This window comes from Eumetopias jubatus, unplaced genomic scaffold (assembly GCF_037043125.1).
Source record: "Eumetopias jubatus isolate StellerSeaLion01/CBP00866 unplaced genomic scaffold, mEumJub1_p1.0 scaffold_9, whole genome shotgun sequence".
Classification (NCBI taxonomy): domain Eukaryota; kingdom Metazoa; phylum Chordata; class Mammalia; order Carnivora; family Otariidae; genus Eumetopias; species Eumetopias jubatus.
The window spans coordinates 117264923-117290193 of NW_028274815.1; the positions used below are offsets into that span (position 1 = coordinate 117264923).

At 51.6% G+C, this 25271-nt stretch overlaps 1 protein-coding gene and 1 long non-coding RNA gene across 2 annotated transcripts in view; one reads left to right on the forward strand and one right to left on the reverse strand.

Moving 5' to 3' along the window:
- The window catches only part of CEP250 (centrosomal protein 250), a 37913-nt gene that overhangs the window by 9300 nt on the left and 3342 nt on the right, over positions 1 to 25271 (forward strand). Inside the window, exons 11-29 of the mRNA XM_088026760.1 lie at positions 345 to 527; positions 2450 to 2594; positions 3504 to 3650; positions 4351 to 4581; positions 5475 to 5668; positions 5891 to 6018; positions 6217 to 6386; positions 9677 to 9844; positions 10239 to 10373; positions 11690 to 11833; positions 12667 to 12800; positions 14359 to 14497; positions 15696 to 16035; positions 16669 to 16790; positions 17752 to 17872; positions 18910 to 19031; positions 19485 to 22100; positions 24564 to 24656; positions 24859 to 25014. Coding sequence (XP_087882886.1) covers positions 345 to 527; positions 2450 to 2594; positions 3504 to 3650; positions 4351 to 4581; positions 5475 to 5668; positions 5891 to 6018; positions 6217 to 6386; positions 9677 to 9844; positions 10239 to 10373; positions 11690 to 11833; positions 12667 to 12800; positions 14359 to 14497; positions 15696 to 16035; positions 16669 to 16790; positions 17752 to 17872; positions 18910 to 19031; positions 19485 to 22100; positions 24564 to 24656; positions 24859 to 25014 — 5488 coding nt within the window. The remainder of the gene's footprint in view (positions 1 to 344; positions 528 to 2449; positions 2595 to 3503; positions 3651 to 4350; positions 4582 to 5474; positions 5669 to 5890; positions 6019 to 6216; positions 6387 to 9676; positions 9845 to 10238; positions 10374 to 11689; positions 11834 to 12666; positions 12801 to 14358; positions 14498 to 15695; positions 16036 to 16668; positions 16791 to 17751; positions 17873 to 18909; positions 19032 to 19484; positions 22101 to 24563; positions 24657 to 24858; positions 25015 to 25271) is intronic.
- LOC114220645 (uncharacterized) lies at positions 78 to 9999 on the reverse strand. Its single transcript, XR_003611604.2, has 3 exons — positions 9884 to 9999; positions 1261 to 1483; positions 78 to 420 (listed from the first exon to the last, which is right to left on the reverse strand). It is a non-coding gene; the product is annotated as an uncharacterized LOC114220645 (long non-coding RNA).

Sequence of the window (25271 nt, forward strand, 5' to 3'; positions counted from 1 at the left end):
TTTTTTTTTTTTAAAGTATACAATGTTTTCTTTTTTTTTTTTTTAGAATTTATTTATTTATTAGAGGGAGAGAGAGAATGAGAGATAGCACGAGAGGGAAGAGGGTCAGAGGGAGAAGCAGACTCCCCACTGAGCAGGGAGCCCGATGCGGGACTTGATCCCGGACTCCAGGATCATGACCTGAGCCGAAGGCAGTTGCTTAACCAACTGAGCCACCCAGGCGCCCGGGAAGATGACATTTTTAAAGGAAGCAGACACCTCTCTCCTTTGATCCTGTGATGTCTGCTTCCAGGAAGGATTTGAGGCTCCAAGGTTTCTGGTCACCTGTGGTCTCCTTGTTCCAGGGAGCGAGAGCTCCTGCAGAAGGCCAGGGAGGAGCTGCGGCAGCGGCTGGAGGTGCTGGAGCAGGAGGCGTGGCGGCTGCGGAGGACAAACGTGGAGCTTCAGTTGCAGGGGGACTCTGCTCAGGGCGAGAAGGAGGAGCGGCAAGAAGAGCTACACCTGGCGGTCCGTGAAAGGGAGCGCCTGTAAGTGTGCCCAGCCCCCTCCCCCCTGGGGCTTGGTTTTCCCTTCAATTCCATACCCTCCTCCACCCATTCCCAACTCAAAGAAAGTGGAGTGAATTGAAGCCTGGCGTGCAGTGGGTTCGCATTAGCTTCCTGCCCCTTCTTCTGCAGCAAGATGAGTACAGGAGGTTCAGCCTGGCTTTTCTGAGCCCTGCTTAGGGCTGAGACACCGCGGGGGTACAGAAACAAGTAAGACACGGGCCCTGATCTCAAGCAGTTTGCAGTCTAATGGGGAAAACAGACAAGTAAACAGCAAACTGTGGCATGAGGCCAAGTGAAGTATGAGTGAAACAGAGCTTCCAGCTAGGGCCTTTGGGAGTGTGGGAGTGACAGTTAATAATCGAAAGCCTCATGGAGGAGAGGGTGGCCTTTGAGCTGGGCCTTGACATATTTTGATGGGCAGAGAGTGGAAGAGGGGCAAAAGGGGCAGATTAGCAAAAGAAAAGGAGGTTCATGGCATGTTCAGAGTAGGCTAGGCTGGCTGAAGGGTAGGATTTATCCCAGGTGGTAATGGGAAATGAGTTGGTCAAGAAAGGGAATTTCAGAATCAAGAGACCTAGCGAATCTATAAATTCCTCTGTATAATGTCACAGAAAAAGCAAGGACTTTCGAGCTGGCGAAAGCTTGGTTAAAATTATGGCTCCGCCACCTGGGCAGATTATTTTATTTGTGAAACGGGGATGTGAGTATTTACCTTGAAGGATCACTGGGAAGGTTAGAGCGCTGTTTTGCAAAATGCTGGCGTAGAGCCTGGCATGTGGCAGGTCTTCAGTAACTGGTAGCAGGGACTGTGTTCTTCACCCCTGGTAGATCCCCACCCTCTCCTGCACTCTTGCTCCTTGCAGCCGGGAGGCACGGATAACAGAATCTTGGAGGACTGCTATCAGGATCATGACTCATGCAAGGAATGGTCTCCCCTGTGCCAAGGAGAAGAATAGACAACCCACAAAGATAATTATATGTTTTTAAATTTAATTTGCGTGAATCGATCACACATTTATCAATATTTATTATGACCTGAAAGTCAAAACTATTTAAAAAGACGAACACGGGTGCCTGGGTGGCACAGTTGGTTAAAGCACCCAACTCTTGGTTTCGGCTCAGGTCATGATTTCGGGGTCGCCCTGCGTCGGGCTCCGCGCTGGGCGTTGGAGCCTGCCTAAGAGTCTGTCTCTCCCTCTCCTTCTGCTCCTCCTCTTCCTTTCTCTAAAAAATAAATAAATAAATAATAGACAAACACAGAGATCCTCTTCTCTGTTTCATCCATCCCATTTCCCTTCCTTCTGCAGGCAACCACTTAAATTGCTTTCTTTTTTTTTTTTTTAAGATTTTATTTATTTATTTGACACAGAGATAGAGAGAGAGTACAAGTAGGCAGAGAGGCAGGCAGAGGGAGAGGGAGAAGCAGGCTCTCCGCTGAGCAGGGAGCCCAACGTGGGGCTTGACCCCAGGACCCTGGACCATGACCTGAGCTGAAGGCAGCGGCTTAACCAACTGAGCCACCCAGCCGTCCCTTAAATTGCTTTCTTGTTTATCTTTCCAGCTGCTTCATGCAAATACATGCATATTTTCTTTTTTATAACTAAATTTTATTTTATTTTATTTTTTTTATTTTAAGTGGGCTCCACCTCAACATGGGGCTTGAACTCATGACGCTGAGATTAAGAGTTTCATGCTCTACCGACAGAGCCAGCCAGGCACCCCTGTGCATATTCTTATTTCTCCCAATGTCTGGCTTTTTTCACTTTGTATGTCGCGGAGGTCTGGTTGGTTTTTAGAGACCTTCATTCTTTTGCATGGCAAAGGTAATCACACTCCTGTTACCTTTTGGAGTGCGGCCACTCCCTGAGATTGCCCCCAGCCTCCTCTCCTTTCTATCCTAGTCAGGAGTCGCTGGCGGGCCTGGAAGCCAAACAGTCAGAATCACTCAGTGAGCTGATCACTCTTCGGGAGGCCCTGGAGGCAAGTCGCCTGGAAGGAGAACTACTGAGGCAGGAGCAAACAGAAGTGACTGCGGCGCTGGCCAGGGTGCGTGGGCTTCCACCCCTCGCTTGCTGGGGGCGGGGAGGGGGCTTAGAAAGTTGTGTCTCTAGGCAAAGGGCATGCAGCCTGCTTCATTCTTCACCTTCCCAGCCACGACCCTTCGTATTCCCTGCGTCATTTACTCGCCTCTGCTTTTGGCTTCTGTCCCTCCTAATGTACTCTCTACGTTGGGGTTTGAATGGTTTTCGAAAGTGTAAATCCGATGACATTGGTCTCCTTCCTGTAACCATTCGGTGGCTTCCGAGCTGCTTGGGGACACGTTCAAAGCCCTTTGCATCTGCCCCAAACTGCTTCCAGCCTCCTTCCCTCTCCATATCCTGTGCTAACTCCCTACTCCACCTTGGTTCCCGCCACCCAGCACTGATTACATCCTCAGCTTCGCCCTGCTCCTTCATGACTCCGCTGCTTCTGGGTCCCGCCACCCAGCACTGACTACATCCTCAGCTTCGCCCTGCTCCTTCATGACTCTGCTGCTTCTGGGGTCCTCCTCCCTTTGCCTGGACTGCGTCTTTCCTCTCCCTCTAAGCACAAACTCTTCCTCCCCTCTCAATGCCCACCTTCATTGCCGGCTCTTCTACCAAGCACTTTTGATTCCCCCAAACTGAATAAATGCTTTCTTTGAGTTTCCAGAGCACTGGGTGCTTACATTGTCTATGACGTCATTGCGGTTCTAGTTGTTTATACATCCTGGTGTCTGTGCCTCTGTACTGTGAGCTCCGCTCCTTCTTCTCGATGATTGAATGAGCGAATGAGTGAGGGAAAACTTGTTTCGAATGTAAGGGAAGGAATGGTCTGATCTCTGTACCAGGACAGCAGCAGGTGTTGGGGACGTGAGCTGCTCACCGTGGCGAGGGAGCTGGCACAAGACAGTCCCTTAACTCTCTTTGTTTTTAGTCAGAACAATCCGTTGCAGAGCTGTCGAGTTCTGAGAACAGCCTGAAGGCCGAGGTCGCCGATCTTCGGGCTGCCGCTATCAAGCTCAGTGCCTTAAATGAGGCTTTGGCCTTAGATAAAGTTGGACTGAACGAGCAGCTTCTCCAGGTGAGCAAAGACTTCTCTGATCCACAGGGTAGGTCTGGGCCCTGACAGAAGGCAAGCCAGTGACTGATAAAGCTGATGCCTATGACAGGGGAGAGTCCGTAATAGATTAGCCCAAGACAGATCAGCTCCCAAATATGGTCCCGAAACGAGCAAAAGGAACATTGGTGGTGCAGAGGACAGCCAAGACCATAAGGCCTGAGCTTAGCCATTAAAAATAGTCCCGTTTCACACCTCTGGCAGAACCACCTTTGGGCTGTAGAGTAAAATCACCAGGGCTCATGTCCTCTGGAAGGAAGACTAGGTGTTTAATCCCATTGCATGAGGTAACAGCAATCACCAGAAAAGGATCTGCTGAAGAGCCTACATCTCAAAGAATCTTCTCTAGAGGTTGCAGATTTAACATGTCTCTTCACTACTCCTGTTACGTTGAGCCCTAGAAATGTTCCAGATTCCCTTTATTCTGAATTCTATGAGAGTAGGGTTTTTGCCTTTTTAATCACCATCCCCAGCATCAACCCATCCAGTACCTTGAATACTACAGGCACCAGAGCAAATGAATGCATGGTCCCCCTCTTATATAAGGCCCTCCTGTGTTCCTCTTTGGAGAACAGAGTCTCATCTCACTTGGATTTCTGTCTTAGCACTTGATCCATAAACTGTAACCGTTTGTCCTTGACGCCTTTCCCATTTTGACCAGTAGTTAGAACAGGAGAACCAGTGTGTGTGCAGCAGAATGGAAGCAGCAGAGCAAGCGAGAAAAGCTTTGCAGCTGGGCCTGGCAGAGGCCGAGAGGAGCAGGGAAGCCCTTCAGGAAAGGAACACTCACCTGGAGGCTCAGCTGCAGAAGGCAGAGGAGAGCGGGGCTGAGCTGCAGGCCGATCTCAGGGGCATCCAAGAAGAAAAGGAAGAAATTCAAGAGAAACTAAGTGAGGTGCGTAGACAAAACTGATTCCATCACACTAAGGTATTGAACGTACTCGTCATAAAAAATGAGAACTCTAGGGGCACCTGGGTGGCTCAGTCGTTAAGCATCTGCCTTTGGCTCAGGTCATGGTCCCAGGGTCCTGGGATCGAGCCCTGCATCGGGCTCCCTGCTCTGTGGGAAGCCTGCTGCTCCTTCTCCCATTTCCCCTGCTTGTGTTCCTGCTCTCACTGTGTCTCTCTCTATCAAATAAATAAATAAAATCTTTTAAAAATAAAAAATAAAAAATAAAAAAAAAGAAGGGTCAGAGAGAGAGGGAGAGAGACACTTAAGCAGACTCCGCACTGAGCCCGGAGCCAATGTGGGGCTCAGTCTCACAACCCTGAGATCATGACCTGAGGCGAAACCAAGAGTCAGACACTTAACCGACTGAGCCACCCAGGCGCCCCTATTCCTCCATCTTTTAACAAAATGTCTTAACACAGCAACAACTCAGTAAATTTTTTTCTGAACCAGTGACTCAGCTCACAGGTCATCTTTCTCCTCTACCAAACTTCTCCCTGCCCTAAAAATGATAATCTTCCTTCCCAGAGTCCCTTTCTCAGAGACTGATCACTTTCTTCCTGATGTCTTGTGTGTCTTACTACTTAAGACTAAAAGCTCCTTAGAGGTAGTTCTCTTGCAGCCCTAACACACAGGGTCTTGCACAAAGGAGAGCATGCTTCCTGGGCTGGAAGTTCTATAGGTTGATGCAGGAAGTAGTATTTGTATGAGCAAGCAACCACCAGGACGCACAGAGCTGGGTCCAGAATCTCTGAAGGGCCAGTGGCCCTAACCTGGTGATAGCAACCCCAGGGGAGACGCTGCCTCCGCTCTGTATCTTGCCGATTTCTTCCTCTCAGGCACGTCATCAGCAGGAGGCAGCCTTAGCTCAGCTGGAGCAGCTGCATCAGGAGACAAAGCGACAGGAAGAAGTGCTTGCCCAGGAAGTCCAGGAGAAGGAGGCCCTCGTACGGGAGAGGGCAGCCCTCGAGGTACGGCTGCAGGCTGTGGAGCGAGACCGGCAGGACCTCTGTGAACAGCTACTGGGGCTCAGGTAGGGCCCAGACCCAGTTCGGCCAAGGGCAGAGGGAGCATTGTGAGGCAAGGGGTAGCCAAACTAAGTTCCCTGCTCAAAGTATATGGGTCCTAAATGAGTTATGAGTTTATAATTGCCCCATAATTTCTCTGAGTAGTCAGTACTTAGAACCCATCTCCTCTTAAGGGAAGTTAAGGGGCTTGATGGGTAAGGACTCTTCCTGATTCCTGAACCTGACAGCTCAGCCAAGGAGCAACTGGAGAGCAGTCTGTTTGAGGCCCAACAACAAAATTCTCTGATAGAGGTCACCAAGGGGCAGCTGGAGGTCCAGATTCAAACGGTCACTCGCGCCAAGGAAATCATTCAAGGTGAGACCCCAGCTGGGATGGGGACACTTCATTCCATGGGGATGTGGAAAGCCAGGAAGGCAGTGAGAAGTTATCAGAGGTCGTTCTCTAGCCAGGCCCAGGGCCTCCGCAATGGGAGTTGCTCCCAAGATCTGGGGAGAGGGGTGCAAGGGGGAGGGCAGAGGCCTAGTGGGAGATCACCTGTCTCTGGCATCTCAGGGGAAGTGAAGTGCCTGAAGCTGGAACTGGACACCGAGCGGAGCCGGGCAGAGCAGGAGAGGGAGACAGCATCCAGTCGGCTGGCCCAGGCTGAGCAAGAGGGGCAGACTGCCCTGCAGCAGCAGAAGTCAGCCCATGAGGAGGAGGTGAACCAGCTCCAGGAGAAATGGGTAGGTCATGGATGTGGCTGGGGACAGGAGAGGCAGACATGGCCTCCCTCCGGTGAGTACTCCACCTGCTGACTCTTGGGCCAGATATTGCTGCTTTTAAGAGTAAAATCTGAGTAGGACTAACCTAGTAACCAAGATGCAAAAATCCAGTTTCTAGCTGTAAATGAGTAATATATGGAGAACCCTGAGAACAATTTCTGACATATAGCAAGCTCTATATTTGGGTTAGCTGTTATTGTTGTTGTTTTGCTAATGTACAGAGAATTAAGCATGGATCCTGGGATTTAGGATTGTTAAACTGGCCCCAGGATGTAAAGGGAGCAGAGGAACGAACGCCTCGGACCCCTTCTTGCCCAATTCAGAACTGTATTTCTTTTGTCTTTTAATGATATAATTTAGTCCATTTGCTTTGATTGTCACTATAGGTATATTTGGATTTATTTCCACCATCCTATACTATTTTTCCTGCCTTTTTCTATCTTTTTGGGGTGGGGAAGTCCCATTAACTTCTTTTAGAGCGTTCAATTGGATGATTAAGTTGTAGTCTTTTCTCAGTTCTTTTTTTCTATTACTTTGATGGTATATTCTCTAATTTAAAAAAATTTTTAGTTGTTTCTTTTCATATTTAAAAATATGTACTTAAGGCGGCTCAGTTCCCGGGGTCCTGGGATCAAGCTCCGTCGGGCTCCTTGCTCTGTGGGAGGCCTGCTTCTCCCTCTCTCTCTGGCTGCTGCTCCCCCTGCTTGTGTGCTCTCTCTTTCTCTGTCAAATAAATAAAATCTTTACAAAAAAATATGTACTTAATAAAATCTCAAGTGAATCGGTATGTTTACCATTTTCTGAATGACACAGGGACCTCAGAACATTTTACCTGCGTTCACTCCTCCTGACTCATATACTCTTTTATGCAATGTGTTTTAACTAGTTTGTTAACACCATAAATGATTTTGACTTTTTGTTTTATACAGTCAATATTTGTTTAGATACACTGAAAAAATGACATTTTTTCCCACTCATCATTCCTTCTTGCATATCAGACTTTCTCTTTAGATTTATTTTCCTCCTTGAAATAGAATTTCTTTGGTGAGGGTCTGTTGGTAGTTAATTGTCTGAAAATGTTCTATTTTACTTTTATTCTTGAAGGATAGTTTTACTGGGTATAAAATTCTAGGATTATTGTTATTTTCTCTTAGCATATTGATTATTCATTTGTGGGTATCAAGAAGACCCTGATCAGTTGTGTGTCAGACCTTCTTACGGTAACCTCCGTGTATCTTAACTCTTACATTTTTTATGTTCATTTTTCTTTTTCTATATTGTGTTGTAGATGATTTTTTCAGATCTCTTCTCACTAACTCCCCTTTCAGCCATGTCTAATCTGCTATGTAGTCTTTTTGCCAAGTTTTAAATTTCACTTACTAAATATTTTTTTATTTCTAGACATTCTATTTGGTTATTTTTTCAAATCTTCTTGGTCATGTTTTAATCTCTTTTCCCTGTTTTATATCTTAGTCCTCTCTTTTATTCTTTCAACACATGAAACATATTTTTATGCTGTCTAATAATACCAATAACTAAAATCTTTTTGGGCCTGACTCTGTTATATGTTGTTTCCATTGGTTCTCACTCATTGTTTTGTGATTCTTGACTCTGAGCTCATGTTCCTTAGAAATTTTTCTTTGGGAATCCTTTTAGGCCTAGGGTATAGGGGTTTTTCTTCAGAAGATTTGCTTGCACTTCTGTTAGGAATTTCCCAGCAGAAGAGGAGGACACTGTTGTTATCCCCATTTTTATAGATGAGGAAACTGAGGCATAGAAATATGATAGAAATTAACTCAGGTCACTTATACTAGTAGTGTTGGATTAAAGGTTCTAGCATCCCAGAACCACCTTAAAATAAAATTTAAAATAAAATGAAGTAAAATTTCTGTTGAAAATGTTTGGGGTCACATTTAGGCCCTGCACCCACATGAAGACCAGGTTGTGGTTGACTCCTTGAGGGAGATTTTTTTTTACCCTGTGCCAAGATTGAAACAAATCTTGCTATTCCCTTCTGTGCGGTTTATTGTTTTGTTTTCTCTCCTACTTTCTCTCCCTTTTTCTTCCCCATTTCTCTCCTCTTTCATCTCTCTCTCTCTCAAGTTTATCCTTCTACTGAGAGCACTATAGCCCAGAGATAGGCAAGTTTTTGGTAAAGGGCCACGTACTAGGCTTTGTGGACCTTATGGTCTCTGCCATAATTACTCACCTCTGCTGTTGTAATACAAAAGCAGCCATAGACAATATGTAAGCAAATGAGCATGTTTGTGTTCAAATAAAACTAAGTGTGGACACTGAAACTTGAATTCCATATAATTTTCACATGTCACAAAGTCTTTTTTTTTTTTTTTTACTTCTTTTTAACCATTAAAAATGTAAAAACCACTATTAGCTCACAGGCCATGCAGCAACAGGAGGCTGGCCAGATTTGGCCCACATGCCACAGTTGTTGACCCCTGGTTAGCCCTTCGGGGGCCCAGCTTTATGTGGGAATCTTCTGCTGGACTCCCCACCCTTGTCTTCTGTTTTCTTTTCCCCACATAGCATTAAGGTGAATTTTCAAGGTTATTAGGTATAGCAGATGCCTCCAGGAGAAAGCCAGTTCTGTGCTCATTTACCTCTTTGGGTCACAAGTCTTGCTTTGGTTTTTGACTCCTGTGAAATTCCTGCTGGCTCACTTATACGTTAAAACATATATTTAATATTTTATCCAGTATTTTTTGCCATTTTGCAGCCAGAGGGTTCAGAGATCTTGTTTGTCAGATTTCTGGAAATGGAAGTTGACTTGTGCCTTGTGTGTATTTGTGATTTGACTCTTATTACAAGGCAGACTTGCTGGCAAGATGGCAGCCAGAAGTTTGCTTCTTTGGGAATTATGTGCCTAAAGTAGGGGAGAATGGGCAGCAAAGAGCCAATCTGCTTCCTCAGTTCCTAGTTATAACATCAACTGTGGTGTGGTTGGTTTAAAATAACAGATATTTGTAACTTATATTAGGGAGAATTGCACTTTAGAAAAGACTTTTTCATGTATTGTATCATTTGATTTTTTTTATAAATCTCATTTGATTCTCATGAAATTTGATGAGATAGGTAAGGCAGGAGTTAGGAACCTCACTTTATCGATGGGGAGACAGGCCAAGAGAGGTACCAAAGACTCTCAGCTGGGAGTGTGGACCTTCTCTGCTCCAGCCCCCCTCCTGCCTCTTCTCCTCACCCACCGGGTTCTAACAGTGCTTCCTTCACGTGACCAGGAGAAGGAGCGCTCCTGGCACCAGCAGGAACTGGATAAGGCCCTGGAAAGCCTAAAGAGGGAGAAAACAGAGCTGGAAATGAGGCTGCGGGAACAGCGGGCAGAAGCCGAGGCCATCCGGACACAGAGGGAGGAAGAACGGGCGGAGGCCGAGAGCGCCCTCTGCCAGGTGGGAAGCTGGGGACATTGGAGCTGCGACTTCCCGTACCTCTGACCACTTCCTTTTCCACTCCCGAGGGTGCTGCTGTAGGGGGCTTCCAGAAGAGAAGTGCCTGCTCCCTTTGCTGCTAGTGACCAGGGTGGCCCCCGTGTTAGCTGCAGGGCAGACAGCATGTCACACTTCCTGAGGGAGGGCCTGTGCTCACCACATCCTGTCAGCTCACAAACCAGGGACAATCTTGGCACTTCCTGGTTCTTAACAAGCAGGTCCAGACCTTCTTTGACCCTCACCCCCCTCCCCATTTGCTGGAGGAGCCCAGAGCAGCTAGAATGTGCTTGCGGCCTAGTGGGTGAGCATGGTGACCCCTGAGGCAGCAAGCCCTTGCCTCCCTGCCCCTCCACAGATGCAGCTCGAAACAGAGAAGGAGAGGGTGTCCCTCCTGGAGACGCTGCTGCAGACCCAGAAGGAGCTGGCAGATGCCAGCCAACAGCTGGAGCGGCTGAGGCAGGACATGAAGGTTCAGAAGTTAAAGGAGCAGGTATGGAGGGCGGTCCTGGGCAGGGAGGAAAGGCAGCGTGACCAGCCCTCTGGTGCTTTTGTGCACCAGGTCCTGGGCGAGGTGCCATCCCAGGACAAACATCAAGGTGCACACAGCAGTGAACGTGACACATGTGGTCCCTGTCCTCAGAGAGCCTACGTTCTAGTGGCAGAGCAGACAAAACGCGCAGATAGAGAATACATGAGCTAATCGCAGGCGGTAAGAGGTGCTGTGAGGGAGACGGGTAGGGTGAAGTAATCGAGAGTGAGTCACAGGAGGCCAATTTGAACGGGGTGGTCGGGGGTGGGGCTCACTGAGAAAGTGACATTTTGGGCCGGGACGTGAAGGTTGACAAGAGCCAGCCTCAGGCAGCACTAGAGATGATCTCTGACAGCATTATGCTTAAACGGGTGAGTTGTGTGATACGTGTATCTGAGTACTGTATCTCAGTAAAGCCCTTTTATTTTTATTTTTTTAGGATTTATTCGAGAGAGAGAGAGGGAGCATGAGCGGGGGGTGGGGGGCAGAGGGAAAAAGAGAAGCAGACTCCTCACTGAGTGGGGAGCTGTGTGGGGCTGGATCCCAGAACCCTGGGATCATGACCTGAGCCGAAGGCAGACGCTTAACCAACTGAGCCACCCACGTGCCCCTTAGGAAAGCCCTTTAAAAAAAAAAAAAAAAAGGAAGCCAGCTATTTGAAGAACAGTTTCAGCAGGGGAAATAGCCATCATAAGGGCAGTGGGACAGACAGAAGGGGCTCGGGGGTGCCAGGACAGAACGGAGGCTACGTGGCTCCAGCGTGAGAGGTTCAGGGGCGAGTGGAGAGGGATGCAGGAGCCCAGGAGCCCTTGGTCAGCCATGGGAGGAGCTTAGAATTTGTTCTAAGGGCAGTGGGAAACTGTTGGATGGTATTTAAAAAGCAGAGTGGGACATGATTTACTACATGTATTTTAAAAAATACTTTAGCTGCTGAGTGGAGAAGTGTGTGTGTTGGGGGGCATGCGTACAGGGGGTGGTGGCATGGAGTGGGAGTAGGGATACGCAATGGGAGCCTGCTGCAGTGGTCTGGGTGAGAGACTGCTACTCAGGGGCCCTGACGGAGAGAGCTGGGGTGAGCCAGCACGCTTAATGAGGGAGGAGATGGAATAGGAGGTGAGGGTTGAGGTGGCATCGTGGAAACGGGGTGAATTGCTGGGTCCTGCCTCAGCTTTTGCTGCCAACCCAGTTGAAAAGCCAGTATTTACATGACAGAGACTTTAAGATGCAGGCCCTAGTGGGAGCTTTCTTCTGCTCACTGTGGTCTTCTCCCTTTGCAGGAGACCACCGAGATGCTGCAGACCCAGCTCCGGGATGCTCGGCAGGAGCGGGAGCAGGCAGGCCAGCGGAACAGAGACACCCTTGCTGCCCTCCAAGAAGAGTGCAGGGCCCTGCAGCAGGCTAAGATGGAGCTGCAGGAGCAGGTGCCTCCTTCTCTCTCCCAGCCCTGCAGCCCTCCCCCTAGCGTAGCCAGGCTCTCCCGCTCCTTCTGTAGGAAAGGTGGAGCCCTGGCCCTGCTTGGGAAGGAGAGGAAAATGGAAGGGTGGTTAGAGCAGAGCACATGCCCTTAGAGCCCAGGGATCGTCATCTCTCCCTCTGTGACCACAGAACTTAGGTTTTTCTCAGGCAGCCCCAGTGCCATCATTCTCCCACCCTCCCCAGAGATCTAGTATTTTCATATACCAGGTTGCTTTTCCTACTCTGATTGCTTTTCCTTCTCAGAATCCCATATCAGCTGGTGTTCTGATTGAGGTTATTTTTTAAGATTTTATTTATTTATTTGACAGAAAGAGAGAGCACAAGCGGGGGTAGCAGCAGGCAAAGGGAAAAGCAGGCTCCCTGCTGAGCAGGGAGCCCAATGTGGGGCTCGATCCCAGGACCCTGGGACCATGACCTGAGCTGAACATAGACGTTCGACCGACTGAGCCCCCCAGGCGCCCCTCTGATTGTTTGTTTTAAAAAATACAATTACTATCCACTTGCGCATCACTTATCACTTTGCCTTTGGGTGGTTATATTCAGCCAAGATTTTGATTTGTGCATGACTTTACGCAGCAGGCGTGAGGCTGGAAGACAAGGGTGAGGCTGAATGGTACTGGGGAAGGGGTGCTAAGAATAGTGTGTAAGCGTTGGCGGAAACCCCCAGAGCATTGGAAATGGGCCAGTGACTGGGACCTCAAAGGACCCTGGAGCCCTGGCTGAGAAGCCTCCCCGCCGCGGGCCCCCTGTCCTTGACCCTCATACGTTATCTCTCCAGGTGGAGGACTTGAAGTCTCAGCTGGTTTCCAGGGATGACTCCAGGAGGCTGGTGGAGCAGGAGGTTCAGGAGAAGCTGAGGGAGGCCCAGGAGTATAGCCGAATGCAGAAGGAGCTGGAGAGAGAGAAAGCCAGGTAGGCAGGACAGGCCGTGGAGTAGGCTTTTGCCTGTCTAGCTACTGTGGTCACTGTGAGGTGGACAGTTCTTTGCTCAGGTAACCTAGCCTCTCATGTCTCCAGCCCCGGACAGTACAGGTGGCTGTGTGGAGAGGATGTGGTCCCTTTAGCTTACACTTCATCCATGTAGTGTATAAACACTTAGAGAACACATGTTAGGCACCAGGCAGTATGTCAAGGGTTGGGGATGGCCCCCTGCCTCAGCAGAACTTACAGTTTTGTGGGAAAGACATTAATTAAGTAATCCCCCAGAGAAATTATTGTAGGTTATGTTACATGGTGTGGAGGGAAGAAACAGGATGCTAAAGTCAAAATGCGGGGTGGGGTTGTACTTTATTTTTTTTTTTTAAAGATTTTATTCATTTGTCAGAGAGTGCAAGCAGGGGGAGGGGCAGAGGGAGAAGCAGGCTCCCCGCTGAGCAAGGAGCCCGATGTGGGACTCGATTCCAGGACTCTGGGATCATGACCTGAGCCAAAGGCAGACACCTAACGACTGAGCCACCCAGGCATCCCATGGGGTTGTACTTTAGATAAGATTTTAGGGAAGGCCTTCCTCAAGGAGGTTGCATTTAAACTGATCACTGAAGATGAACTGGAACCAGCCAGGCAAAGGGGTGAGGGAGAGCTCTGTGGCAGGAGCAGAAATCTCAGTGGCCCAGAGGCGGATCAGAACTCAGGGTATTTGGGGACACTGGAAGCACTATGTGACTGGAGCCTGGTGAATGAGGACGGGTGCATTACTTGGGCAAGTCTGTGTCATTCAGGATTTGTGGGGCACGGCCAGGAGTAGGTAGTTTAGTAGGAAACCACTGGAGGGTTTTAAGCAGGGAAATTGACACGATCCAGTTTATGATGTATCGGAAGAGGTAGTGATGGCAAGAAACCTCAGGAGTGAGATACGGCCATCCAGGTGAAGCATGGCGTGTCTTCTCAGTGATGTAAGAGCTTAAAGAGGGACAGATCCTCTTGTTGATGCAACCATAGGCAGCAAGACATGTTAGGAGGTGGGTGCAGTTGTCTGCCTGAGAAATATAAGGCTGCACCAGGGTAGGGGGAGGAGGGAAGGAGCTCAAGGGAAGGAGTTCAAGGGACGTTGAAGGAGTTGGAGTCTATTATATATGTCATCACTGATTGGACAGAGGTGGGATAAAGGGAGGACTCTGTGATGTGGTCAAGGCTGCCAAGTTGGAGCACTGGGTGGATAAGGGTGCCATTCGCTGAGCTAAGGAGCGTAGTAGTGATGGCTGGGGGAGGGAGGTGCAGAAGGGATGGGAAGAATTGGACACGTCGAATTTGAGGTATTGCATAGATATTTCTGGAATCTGCCAGAGAAGAAGAAACAAGCTGAAAGGAGGTATCACGTGCATGAAGTACCTGGGAGCACTTTTATTGTTATGCTGTCATGTTATTTTACTATCTCTCTCTTAAGTATTAATGCTGTGTTTAGCACAGTCAGATGAGAAAGTCGTTCTTCATTCCCTGAGAGAATGACCTTAGCCCTCTGGCCTCTCTTTAGCTTGACTCAGTCGCTGATGGAAAAGGAACAGAGGCTCCTTGTTTTACAAGAAGCTGACTCTGTTCGACAACAAGAGCTGAGCTCCCTGCGCCAGGACATGCAGGAGGCCCAGGGAGGGCAGAAAGAGCTCAGTGCCCAGGTACTCCCCGCGCCGCTCATGGGCCCTGTTCCTTGGTGGAAGCCTGCTCCTGGAGTGGAGAAGCCGGTTGCTCAGGATCCTTCCGTAAAGAGGACCGTTCTCTTATTGCGTATTACAGGGTGTGCTGGGGCTTCAGCAGCCCTGGCAGGAGGTGCAAGTCAGAACTGGGTGGGGTGGGGGCTTGAGAACCTGACCCAGAGTTGAGAACAGCCCCTGTGAGGGGCCTGACAGCCCAAAACATGGGGCCTAGAGGGGCGGAGCTCACACGGGCCTGGGTCAAGCATGGCCACGTCTAAGTGTGCTTGGTCAGCCTGGCAAGACTCAGCAGCGGGACAGGTCATTACACAGATCAGGTAAGCAGCAGCAGGAAAACTTCAGGACCCCGTCTGCTCACAGCAGGACCCCAGACCTTGGGCACAGAGGAAAGCCGGAATTGGGAGGGGCAGAGAGAGCCGGTCAGAGCTGGAAGGGAGACTAGCGTGGAGAAGGACCAGGTGCGGTCATTAGACAGTGCTGGATTTGGCTCCCAGCAATCCCGCTTCCAGGTTGCGTGAGCATCAGTTTCTTCATCCATAAGACAAGGATGACAGTTCTTAGCAATTATAGGAACATATAAAGTGTCAGAACAGAGCAGGTATTCTCTATATGGTAGCCATTATCGTGACGGGTCTTACACAGGCTCAGTGTCAGGGTTTCGATTTCTGAGTTCGAGTTCTGATGGAAGCAGGGGGCCGACATTGCTGCCAGGGGGACTAGGGCTACAGCCCATTTGCATCTCCTAGGCCCACGTGACAGGAGTCAGTCGGTGGGCATGCAGGTCAGATTGAGGGTAACGCTCCTTCCAGAGCCCTCCTTTCTTTTTTAAAGATTTTATTTATTTATTTGACAGAGAGAGAGATAGCGAGAGATGGAACACAAGCAGGGGGAGTGGGAGAGGGAGAAGCAGGCCTCCCGCCAAGCAGGGATGCCGATGCAGGGCTCGATCCCAGGACCCCGGGATCATGACCTGAGCCGAAGGCAGACGCCTAAGGACCGAACCACCCAGGCGCCCCCTTCCAGAGCCCTCCTTACCCGCTAGAGAGCTGAGCCTCCCGGCCCTGACCAAGATGGGCCAGGCTTAATTGGGGTGAGGCCAGGGAGGGTCCGATGAGAACGTGTCCACTCCCCGCTCGGAGTGACAACACCGCCTTCCCGGCAGGTGGAGGTCCTGAAGCAGGAGGTGAAGGAGAAGGAGGCTGACTTTCTGGCTCAGGAAGCACAGCTGCTGGAGGAGCTGGAGGTGTCTCGAGTAACAGAGCAGGAGCTGCGAGCTTCCCTGCGGGCCCTGGAAGCCAGGGCAGCCCAAGTCCAGCTCCGACTGCGCAGCACAGAGAAGCAGCTAGAGGCGCTGGTGGCAGAGCGGCGGTCCGGGCATCGGGCCCAGGCCCAGCTGGCCAGCCTCTGTGCTGTCCTGCAGCAGGCCTTGGGGTTCTCTTGGGACAGCCGGCCTGAGCTGCGCGGCGGGGGAGACTCTGCTGCCCTCTGGGGCCCTGAGCCAGGTACGGCAGCCACCCATGGACTCGGGCCTTTGGGCGGAAGCCAGGCCTGGCTCCCTCAGGGGGGAGAAGGCGGGAGCCCGCGGGTCCTAGGGATTACTGCCTCAAGGCTAAGGCCACAGACCCTGGAATTAATTCAGTCCTCTCTGAGCTTGATTTTTTTTTCCTAGAAAGAGCGTGCATGCACAAGCAGGGGAAGGGCAGAGAGAAAGGGAGAGAGAATCTTAAGCAGACTCCCCACTGAGTGTGTGGAGCCTGACATGGGGCTCGATCTCATGACCCTGAGATCACACCTTGAGCTGAAATCAAGAGTGAGACACTTAACTGACTGAGCCACCCAGGTGCCCCATCTGTCAGGATTTTTCTAAGGCATTAATGAGATTACATAAGTAAAATAGGTCACACAGTTCCCGGCATTTACTAAATGCCTAACAAATAACAGCTAGTATTATCTAATGCCCACCATAGCTCCTGGCACATAGGAATGCAGAAAGTTCATGATGAATGAACTGCTCAGAAGGGGTTCTTTGGGGAGAGGAGGGATCCTTGGGAAGGGCAAGGCCATATCTGGGGAGGTTTGGCTATTTTTCCTTTCATAGTGCAGCCAAGTGAGGAGGTGTTTCCTCATTTTTTCAGACCAGAATGGAGCTAGGCTCCTCCTTAAGAAAGGGCCCCTCCTGACAGCCCTGTCAGCTGAGGCGGTGGCATCTGCCCTCCAGAAGCTTCACCAAGACCTGTGGAAGACTCAGCAGGCCCGGGTACGATGCTCTGCTCTCCTTCCTTGAACTCTTCACTCCCCAGAAGAGGACTCATGAAGCAGTTTGAGCTGTTTTATTCCCAAGTTGGGATGAGTTCCGTCCCGATCCTTTCCTACCTGGGCAAGCATGAGCACAGCATTTGGTTTCTTAGGCCTGGGTTTCACTAGTCAACTGAGGCAAACCATGCCTGCCTTGGGGTTGTGAGGATTGAGTGGGTGAGGGATTGAGTGGGCTCTGAACTAAAGAAGCCTGCACAGATGGGGGATATTGTTTTGTACCATTTTCCTCTTAGCTGTGAATTACTTATCCTTGGTGCCAATACCTCCAAAAACAACCCGACAGACAGGGACCACTGAGATTTGAGGTTGCCATTTATAGGAACATTCCAAGCCTAAGACTGAACTAAAAATCCCATAAATTCCACCTCTCGGTGAACCTATCATTCAATTAAAATTGAACACCACCTCTGTGCCAGCCACTGTGAGCTGATGGTACAGAAGGGAGAAAGACCAGATCTCCACCCTCGAGAAGGCTGAGGAAAGAAACTGCATTCTAAAATAAGCAGAACTGATAGAATTAATTGGATCAGTAACAGATGCAACTGATGATAATAGGAGGAAGGGACAATTCATTCCTCCTTGGGGACGGTCACAGGGAAGGAAGAAGGGACCTTTGAGTTGATCTTTGAAGTAGGAGTTTGGGCAGAGGAGAGGTGACCCTGGGCTAAGACTCCAGCAAGTCGTGTTTTAAAAGGCATACAGTGGTCAGACAGGGATTCTAGGCTCCAGTCAGTTGAAGCAGAGCATGTCATGGTTCTGGGGAGCGATCTGGGAGTAGATCCGTGGGGACAGACCCCGCAGAGGCTGAGAGGAAGTTGGGGGGGCGGTGTTTGGGTCTGGGGCCGGGATAGCTTTGTGGAAGATGAAGAGGTTGGAGTTTAGCCTCACCCTTCCTTTCCCAGGATGACCTGAGGGAGCAGGCTCTGAAGCTCGAACAGCGTCTCGCTGATGCAGAGGCCGAAAAAAGTCAGGTCTGCACAGAATTGCAGGATTTGCAGAGACAGCTCTCCCAGAACCAGGAAGGTGAGAAGCGCAAGGCAGGTAGGGAGATTTGGAGGGAAGAGAGAGGAGAGGCTGGAAGCCCAGAAGGGGCAGCCACTCTTCACTGCTGGCTCCCAACTATAGGTAGCTACCTAGAGACCTCTCCAAAGGGGTGATGACCCCCGTGAACTGTTTTTCTGCTTTGCTTGGCCTTTGAGGGCCATCCTAGAAGAAGAAATTCAGGGGGACAGAGTGGGTGAACCGAGAGAAGTTCCTGCCTAGGCTTCCCCCTTCTCTGTCTGCGTATTAAAAAACTGGCAATCTAGGGCCAGGACTGTGAGAACATTATAAAATTCTGTGTCTTGTCACTTATCCACGTTACTTATTTTTGTCATCTCCAGCTATGTTGTCAAAATTATTCACCTTCAACAGCAGAAGGATCATGGACTTGTTTGGGAGACAGCAAAGTGGGGGGATCTGGGGAGAATGTCTGCCCCACCACAGCCAAAGGCATGGGTGGTGACTATTTGGAAAAGAAAGGAGAGGGCAGGTCTTGGGGGCCAAAGCTCTGTGGTAGAAGAGAAGAAGACAACTTGGGGAGGGGGATCTGGGTCTTGAAAGTATCCCGGAGGGCGCCCTGAGAGCCACACGCACAGAGCTGGGTTCTGGTGCCTTTTGCAGAAATGGGCAGCCAACAGAGCAACAGTGGTCTCTGGGAACCTCTGCAAGCCATAGAATTAGAGACTAGAAAGGCCCTCCAGCGTCATCTGGCTCCCCCCTGGTTGGGAATCCGGGGTTGGAGATCTCCACGTGGTCAGGATGGGGCAGTGTTGGGAGGATAGTCAGGAAAGTGCTAGCACCAGGTGGCGGCTCCGGACGTGAGTGTGGGAGTCGCAGGAGCCCTGACAACCAGGAAAGTTGGCAGATGGGTGCTGTGGCTGTGAGACTGGATGTAATTCTCTCCTTCCTGGCCTTCTTCCCCTTTGATTCTGTTCCTCACCCTCCATCTGCCTCCATGTCCCTCTTTTCCTCTGCCCTCCACCCTGGGCCTCACTCTGCCACCTCCCCTCTTCCCAAAGAGAAATGCAAGTGGGAAGGAAAGCAGAACTCGCTGGAATCCGAGCTGACGGAGCTGCACGAAGCTGTGGCATCATTGCAGGGTCGTCTGCAGCAAGCAGAGCTGCAGGGACTGGAGGCCCAGGTGAGGTGACCCTGCTCCGGGGCAGGAGGAGGAGGCCTCAGGGCCCAGGCTGTAGCTCCAAAGCCACCTGGGCCTGTCCACGGGTAGTGCCCAACGTTCTTCAGCAAGGGGCTCAGTTTCCCTGGCTATCTCACTTGAGATAGCCTCTGACTGGCTATCCTTGAGGGCCAGCATGAAGGCCCCGGCGAGTTTTCCTGAAGGGAGGCAGAAAAGTTTGTCCCTTGCCCTGAAGGACCAGAGTCTGGGATTTCTCATTTGTCTCAGGTTTTCCCTTCTGGGCCCTAACGGAGCTGTGGAATTCAGTAGGGATGATCTTTTACTGGATCAGCTTAAGTGGAAGGAACCAGTTCTCTTTGTCCCTCCTTGACGGGGCTGGGGCTACCGAAGGGCCTGCACCGGGGTGATAGTATCCGGGAAGTGTAGCCTAAGGTGGTTTTTCGTCTTCTTTTCCAGAAGGAGCGAGGGCTCCTGCAGGCAGCCAAGGAGAACCTGACAGCCCAGGTGGAACGTCTGCAGGCGTCTGTGGCAGAAGCCAGGGCTCAGGCCAGTGCCGCCGGGGCTCTGGAGGAGGACCTGAGAACCACTCGCTCAGCCCTGAAACTCAAGAGCGAGGAAGTGGAGACTGAGCGTGAGCGAGCCCAGGCTCTGCAGGAGCAGGGTGAGCTGAAGGTGGCCCATGGGAAGGCTCTGCAGGAGAATTTAGCTATCCTGGCCCAGAGCCTATCCGAAAGGGAAGGGGAGGTGGAGGCTCTGCGGGGAAATATCCAAGAACTGGAGAAGCAACGGGAGATGCAGAAGGCTGCTTTGGAAGTGCTATCTCTGGACCTGAAGAAGAGGAACCAGGAGGTGGGCACGCAACAAGAACAGATCCAGGAGCTGGAGAAGTGCAGGTCCATCTTAGAGCACCTGCCCCTGGCCGTCCAGGAGCGGGAACAGAAGCTGGTCATGCAGAGGGAGCAAATCCAAGAGCTCGAGAAGGATCGAGAGACCCAGAGGAGCATCTTGGAGCATCATCTTCTCGAACTTGAGAAGAAGGCCCAAGTGATAGAGTCCCAGAAAGGACAGATTCAGGATCTGAAGAAGCAGCTGGTTACTCTGGAATGCCTGGCCCTGGAACTAGAGGAAAACCATCACCAGATGGAGTACCAACAAAAGGCCATCGAGGAGCTGGAGGGCCAGAGAGAAATGCAGAGGGTGGCTCTGACCCACCTGACGCTGGACCTGGAGGAGAGGAGCCAGGAGCTGCAGGCCCAGAGCAGCCAGATCGACGAGCTGGAGAGCCACGGCACCCTGCTGGCACGAGAGCTGCAGGACAAGGACCAGGAGCTGAAGTGCCAGCGACAACAGATCGAGGAGCTGCAGAGGCAGAAGGAGCGTCTGGTTCAGGACCTGGAGAGGAGGAACCAGGACATGCTGCTCCAGACAGAGAGGATTCGGGCCCTGGAAGACCAGAGGACGCTGCAGACCAAGATCCTGGAGGAGGACCTGGGACAGATCAAGCTGTCGTTGAGGGAGCGAGGCCGGGAGCTGGCCTCTCAGAGGCCGCCAACGCCGGAGCGGGCAGAGGAAGGGAAGGGCCCGGGTAAAGCACAGCGCGGAAGCCTCGAGCACATGAAGCTGATCCTGCGGGATAAGGAGAAGGAGGTGGAGTGCCAGCAGGAGCGCCTCGGAGAGCTGAGGGAGCGCAAGGACCAGCTGGAGCAGGAGCTCCAGGGCCTACACAGGAAGGTGGGTGAGACCAGCATCCTCCTGAGCCAGCGAGAGCGGGAGCTGGTGGTCGTGCAGCAGCACCTGCAGGACGCCAGGGAACGGGCGGAACTGAAAGAGCAGTCACTTCAGGGTCACCTGGAAGAGGCGCAGAGGGCCCTGGCTCAGAGGGACCAGGAGCTCGAGGCCCTGCGGCACCAGCAGCAGCAGGCGCGGGAGCAGGAGGAGGAGACGAAGGAGAAGGCGAGCATGCTGCGGAGCGCCCTGGAGCGGGCCCACGCCGACCTGCGGGAGCGCCAGGGAGAGCTCGAGGGCTACAGGGAGCATGTGCGAAGGCTCCAGGACGAGCTGGCTGTGGAGGGACAGCGCGGGCAGGCCCTGGAGGAGGTGTTGGGTGCCCTCAGGGCTGAGTCTCGGGAGCAGGGGGAGGCTCTGCTGGCCCTCCAGCAACAGTGTGCCGAGCAGGCCCAGGAGCACGAGGTGGAGGTCAGGGGTCTGCGGGATCACCTGCTGCAGGCGGAGGCCACGCTCAAGGAACGGGACCAGGAGCTGGAGGCCCTGCAGGTGGCCGGCCGCTCCTCCCAGCAGCGGGAAGAGACTGCCCGGGACCAGGCCAAGGCTCTGCAGGAGGCCCTGAACAAGGCTCAGGCCGCCCTGCAGGAGAAGGAGCAGCGGCTGCTGGGGCAGGCGGAATTGAGCCACAGCCTGGAGGCCAGCACGGCCACCTTGCAGGCTGCCCTGGACTCCTGCCAGGCACAGGCCCGGCAGCTGGAGGAGGCCCTGCGGAGGCGGGAAGGCGAGATCCAGGACCGGGATCTCCGGCACCAGGAGGCCGTGCAGCAGCTCCAGCGGGCACTGGCCCAGAGGGACGAAGAGCTGAGCCATCAGAAGAGGCAGGGGCAGCTGCTTGAGCAGTCTCTGGCCCAGAGGGCCCAAGAAGATGCCATCCAAGAGAAGCAGGGTCCAGGCCGGGAGAGAGAAGAGGAAGAGATGGGGGGCCTTCGTGAAAGCCTGAGGGAGTTGCAGCTGACTCTAGCCCAAAAGGAAGAGGAGATTGTGGGGCTGAGGGAGGCCCAGCAAAGGAAGAATCTGGAGGACTCACCCCACAACCACACAGCCTCCCCAGTGGAGGAGCCCTCTACAAACATTGACACTTTAGGACCCCGGCTGCAGGACGAGCTGGAGCGACTGCGGGCAGCACTGAGGCAGACAGAGGCCAGGGAGATCGAGTGGAGGGAGAAGGCCCAGGACTTGGCGCTGTCCCTGGCCCAGAGCAAGGCTAGCGTGAGCAGCCTGCAGGAGGTAGCCATGTTCCTACAGGCCTCTGTTCTGGAGCGGGACTCAGAACAGCAGAAGCTGCAGGTGAGTCACTCCACGGGTAGTACCGGCCAGGGGGACAGAGCCTGTCTGGCTGAGCTCAGGGGCCTCCTGCCACCCTGGGCTTGTGACACCTCAGGGTGCCAGAGGGTGGAGATATGTGGAATCCAGGGTATTGTGCTAATATGGGGAGATATGGAGAGAATAAGACAGCCACAGTTCCTGCCCTCATAAAGCTTATAGTCTAGCAGATAAGCAATTAGAGTGCAGTGTCTGGTTCTAATTAGAGCCTCATTAGGGAAGTTTAGTGTGCTCTGAGCACAGAGAGGGCACCCAGCCAGCCTTTCCTAGTAGTAAATCCTGGAAGGCTTTCCAGTAAAAGCAGGGTTTAAGATTAGATCTGATTCGACCAGTAAGGAATTAGCCAAGCCCAAGTCTGGGAGGAGCTTTCTGGGGAAGAGGAAAGAGGGAGGAGAGCACGGGGCATTTGTACAAGGACTTCGGGCTGAATGGGACACAGAGGGGCAATTGGCAACAGACAAGGCAGCAGGGGCCCCATAGTTCAGGGCTTCTGAGTCGTGTCAAGGACCTGGGTAACCAGTGGGGCCTGGATGAAGTGTTTGGGGTAGTGGAGGAGGGTGACACATCCGATGCAACAGTAGATCTGGGGAGACCAACAAGGACGCAGGTCATCGAAGTCGCAGGACAGATGGTGACCTAAGACAGTAAGGGTGGACGGTGATGTGGGGGTGGGCCTAGAAGCTCACAGGACTTCTGGCAGTTGACTGGCTAAGAGACGGGGGAGTGAAGAAGGGGCAGAAGGAAACCAAACCCCCAGGTTTCTGCTCAATGGCAGGTTTCGGGAATACTATGGAATGGCAGTGGAGTGAGGGGCTTACAGGACCCGCAGGGAGTGACATCCAGGGGGCAGGTCTGTAAAGTAATCTAAAGGTGAAGGATGATGCTAGGGATAGAGACTTGGGGTCCTCAGCAGTTAAGGACAGGTGCACTCCTCTAGGCGGAATATCGAGTGAGAAGAGAAGTGGACCTTAGGGTACAGCATTCAACCTCAAGGTCAGGGGCCATGTGTTAGTCCCCTTTGCTTCTCCAGCACTGGGCACAAGGCCTGCACAGAGTAGGCAGTCAGGAAAGCAAGGTTGACTTTTGGCCATAGAGAGGCATTGTCTCTTTTGCCAAGAGGAGCCCAGCCCATTTTTCCCAGGAAATTGACTCCACATCATGGGGCCTTGACCAGGGTTGAGCCCCAGAGAAACCCCTCCATCATCTGAGACACACAGTGCTGCAGGGACTTGCCTTTTGGGAGCAATGTGCAGAGAAGGGGATCCATGAGTGAACTTTGGAGTCAAGTTCCTGGGTTTGCAATACTATCCTATGGTTTATAGGCTGTATGACCCTAGATAAGTGCCTTCACTTCTGTGACTCTTGGTTTCCTCTTCCATAAAATAGGGAATGACAATACCAGCCCCATAAGGCCATTTGAGTATGAAATGAGATAATACATATAAAGTGCATAGGAAGGAAGCATTCGATAAGTAGAATTCCTTTCCTATTTCTAGGCTCATTCTTACAGGCACAGAACAAGTAAGGTCTGTTGCAGGGCAGGAGGGTTACTGAGAGTAGCGTAGCTCAGGTCAAGGTCCCCCTGCACTCCCCCCCAAACACTCAAGAACATCTTTCAGATGCAGCCCTTCATCGCAGTGCTATCATTTCTTATCTTAAGCATTTTCCATGCCATGCACAGTTACTCTTGCTTCCTTCTACAACAACCCTGAGAAGTAGGAATTATTATCTCCAGTTATAGTTCAGAGAGGCCAAGTAACTTGTCCAAGGTCATACGGCCAGTCAGTGGCAGAAATAGATCTAGGGAATCTGACTCCAGAACACAGCCTGTTGACTGCCGGGCGCTCCCTGTCTCCCAGACGACCTAAATCCATGTACACTCCCTTCCTCTCATCTGTCTCTTTTCTTGACCATTATCATTTATGAGACACATGGTGCCTAGAGAATATCTAGCACTGGGGTCCCCACTTATCAGGAGGGATTTAACCCCAGAGGCTTGATCTGTGCTTCATGGAGCATGTGGTCATTTTACAAATGAGGAAGTTAGGTTTTGGAGTGAGCTCATATCTTGACCCAGGTCATATAGCCAGTAAGTAATGACAGAATGCCCAGCTCTGTGTGATCCCAGAGTCCATGCTCTTTCTACAACACCTCAGTGCTCCAGGTTGTTGCTTAGCTTATGGAAGATCTCAAACGAGCCAGGTTTTAGTCCTAGCCCACCATGTATTTTTGAATAGACCCCTCTCTGCTTCTTTGCTTTGTCCATCTGTAAAATAAAGATTCTGCACTAGAATAGCTCAGAGTATCAGGAACAATAAGACTATAACCTGATGAGAAAATTAACTGGTTTTTATGAGGATGGAAGGTAGTGTGGGTCTGGATATGAGGTTGCCGTGGTGTGATTTGCTCCACAACTTGATATCCCAGGATGAGTTGGAGCTCGCCAAGCAGGCTCTGGAGAAGGAGCGGCTCCTCAGCCCTAGCTCAACCAGCAGAGCGGAACGGGGGCCCAGAGCAGAGGTAGGTGCACAGCTGGAAGAGGTGACCTGGGGGCCTGGTGGGAACTGTGGCCAGGAGGAAGCTTCTTTCTAGGGGCTTGTTCCCCTCCTTTGGGAATTGGGTCCCTGAAGCTCAGACCTGCCAGATTGGTCCCTTTGTCCTCTATCGGTTCCCCATCTGTCTAAGGAGCTGGCCAGGTGAGAGCCCCAGGTCTGTCCTGCAGGTGTCAGGAGTAGATGCTGAGCCTGGTCTCGGGAGGGAGGAGAGGCAGCTCTGGGGACAAAGGCTGGAACACCTCCAGCAAGCCGTGGCACAGTTGGAGATTGACCGGAGCAGGCTCCAGCGCCACAATGTCCAGCTGCGGGTCACCTTGGAGCAGGTGAGTCCTTTCTCCTGTCCTCAGCTCCCACGTCTGGGGTCCGGTGTGCAGGCATCTCCGCTTCTCATGTAGCCCTCAGAGCAGAGTGCTAAACTGTAGCCCAGGGGCCACATCCAACACTGCCTTTTGCTGAAAAGCAATGTTCATGAGAGACTGCAATAGTGCAGTTGAATAGTTGTGCCAGAGATTTGGTGGCCTGCAAAGCCCAAAATACTACAGAAAGCATTTGCTACGCCTGCTTGGAAGGCCTGAGAGGC